At 41.6% G+C, this 2,240-nt stretch overlaps 1 protein-coding gene across 1 annotated transcript; it reads left to right on the forward strand.

Moving 5' to 3' along the window:
- Nucleotides 1-159: 159 nt before the first annotated feature.
- Nucleotides 160-2,132, forward strand: LOC121966265 (annexin A3-like; the record flags this gene model as incomplete). Its single annotated transcript, XM_042516374.1, has 5 exons — nt 160-191; nt 290-337; nt 445-532; nt 1,338-1,432; nt 2,019-2,132. Coding segments are annotated over exons 1-5 (360 nt in total), but the record flags the coding sequence as incomplete, so codon positions are not given.
- Between the last annotated feature and the right edge of the window lie 108 nt (nt 2,133-2,240).

The following is a 2,240-nucleotide window of genomic DNA, read 5'->3' on the forward strand; positions in this document are numbered from 1 at the left end:
GCAGAGAATCCTTTTTGTTAAATAGTTAGATCCTTTTTGTTTATGAACACTTTTGAATGTTCAGAGTTTGATGAAAATACAAAGATAAGAGTTTGCTGCCACAAATCACTAAATTTAGAGGATGTTTATATAAATTTGGTGTATTTTTTCTTGCAGAGGTACTTCTTGTTGGCATCATGGCATCTTTATGGGTAAGCCATTTCTCTGTTTTTATTTATTTATTTATTTATTTGGGCTATTTCATTTCAACTTTTGATGCATTTTTACATTTTAATCCAATTTTCTGCAGGATGATTTGGACAATCTGGTGAATTCTCCGTCATCGTTCACAGAAACAGTAGGTCCAACTGAAACTTCACACTGACTTCATGCTCCTTTTGTGATATTAATTATTGCACACATGATGAAAGAAAACAAAAACAATACAAACTGTGTTTTCTTCAGACTGGAGAGCGAGGAACCATCAAACCAAAACCAGACTTTGATGCAGGAGACGACGTGGAGGCTCTGAGGAAGGCCATCGAAGGACTCGGTACAAAAACAAAATTTTTCTTCTTAAAGCTGCAACTGTAGTTACCTTTCTTTACCTTTTCGATTTATTTCCTGTTTCAGAGCCTGACTATAAACTCATAACATCCTTTTAGGGCTGGGCCATAAAAAGATAACGGTCCATCGCGATGTAACTTTTCCTCGATTAGTTATGAGATGTCGATGATAGAACACATTCCAGCCGTGTCTGCTCCGCTCTCATTCTCCCCGGTGTCTCTGCCGGTGTCTCCTCCGGTGTCTTCGAATGTCTGCTTTGCTCTCATTCTCCGCCGGTGTCTCTGCCGGTGTCTCCTCCGGTGTCTTCAAATGTCCGCTCCGCTCTCATTCTCCGCCGGTGTCTCCTCTGGTGTCTTCGAATGTCACTCTTATTCTTTGCCAGTGTCTCTGGATGTCCGCTCCACTCTCATTCTCCACCGGTGTCTCCACCGGTGTCTCCACCGGTGTCTCCACCGGTGTCTCTGCCGGTGTCTCCTCCGGTGTCTTCAAATGTCCGCTCCACTCTCATTCTCCACCGGTGTCTCCACCGGTGTTTCCACCGGTGTGTCTGCTGGTGTTTCCTCCGGTGTCTCAAATGTCCGCTCGCTCTCAGTCTCCACCGGTGTCTCCACCGGTGTCTCCACCGGTGTGTCCGCCGGTGTCTCTGCCGGTGGACTTGGCGGTTGGGGGGTCATGTATTCTTTTTTATTTATCTCTTTGTATATAAAGCACTTTGTGCTGCATCACTTTTGTATGAAAAGTTCTATATAAATACAGCATCATATCTGATGTTTCTTTTTTAACTGTTTCAGGCACCAAAGAGGAAACTCTGATTGACATTTTGACCCATCGGAGCAGCGCTCAGAGGCAGCTCATCTGTGACGCTTATCAGAAAGCTACTGGAAGAGTAAGATACTGATACTGATGTTATTTAACAGAGAGCATCGCAGTCTCTAACACATCAGCTTCATATTACTGAGTATTTACTGTTAAAATTATTCTTAGGTGAAATATTAAATAACTTGTTCGGTTGGAACAGTGCACGATAAGTTTCTTTGAAGTTTTCAACCAGCTTTTTATCAAAAATGTCTAAATTTTACTTTTACTAAGTGCTTCACATACTGTATAAAGATATAGAAGACAAAAAGAAACAATAAAAACTGCAAGTAGAAATAATAAATAGATAAGCACAGAATGCATCTTCACATGGACGAAACCTGCATGAAAAAACGAAACACTAAAATATCTCTCAGGTAAGTCTTTAAACCAGAGTTACATTATTTTATTGAACAGATTTTTTATTTAAATATCTTTTTGTGCAGCTCTGACATGATGAGTAGTTTCTCTGTGTGTGTGTGTGTGTGTGTGTGTGTGTGTGTGTGTGTGTGTGTGTTTGTTTGCAGAGGCTGGGCTGTGTTTGCATGGGTGTGTCTGTGTGATGAGTACACACGAGTGTGTCTCTGTTTGAAAAGTGTCTCGTGTTTTCGTCACAGACGCTGGTGGACGACCTGAAAGGAGACGTCAGCGGAGACTTGGAGGGGCTGCTGGTGGCGCTCGTCACGCCGCCTGCAGCGTTCGACTGTCATGGAGTGATGCGAGCCATGAAAGTCAGTTTACCTCACTTTTATCTGCTTATCTCTGAAAAGTTTTAGTGTTAAAAATTTGCAAAAAAAAAAAAAAACGTCTGATGAGAGAAAAAGATATTTTGAAAATAT

The sequence above is a fragment of the Plectropomus leopardus genome, unplaced genomic scaffold (assembly GCF_008729295.1).
Source record: "Plectropomus leopardus isolate mb unplaced genomic scaffold, YSFRI_Pleo_2.0 unplaced_scaffold23790, whole genome shotgun sequence".
Lineage (NCBI taxonomy): Eukaryota > Metazoa > Chordata > Actinopteri > Perciformes > Serranidae > Plectropomus > Plectropomus leopardus.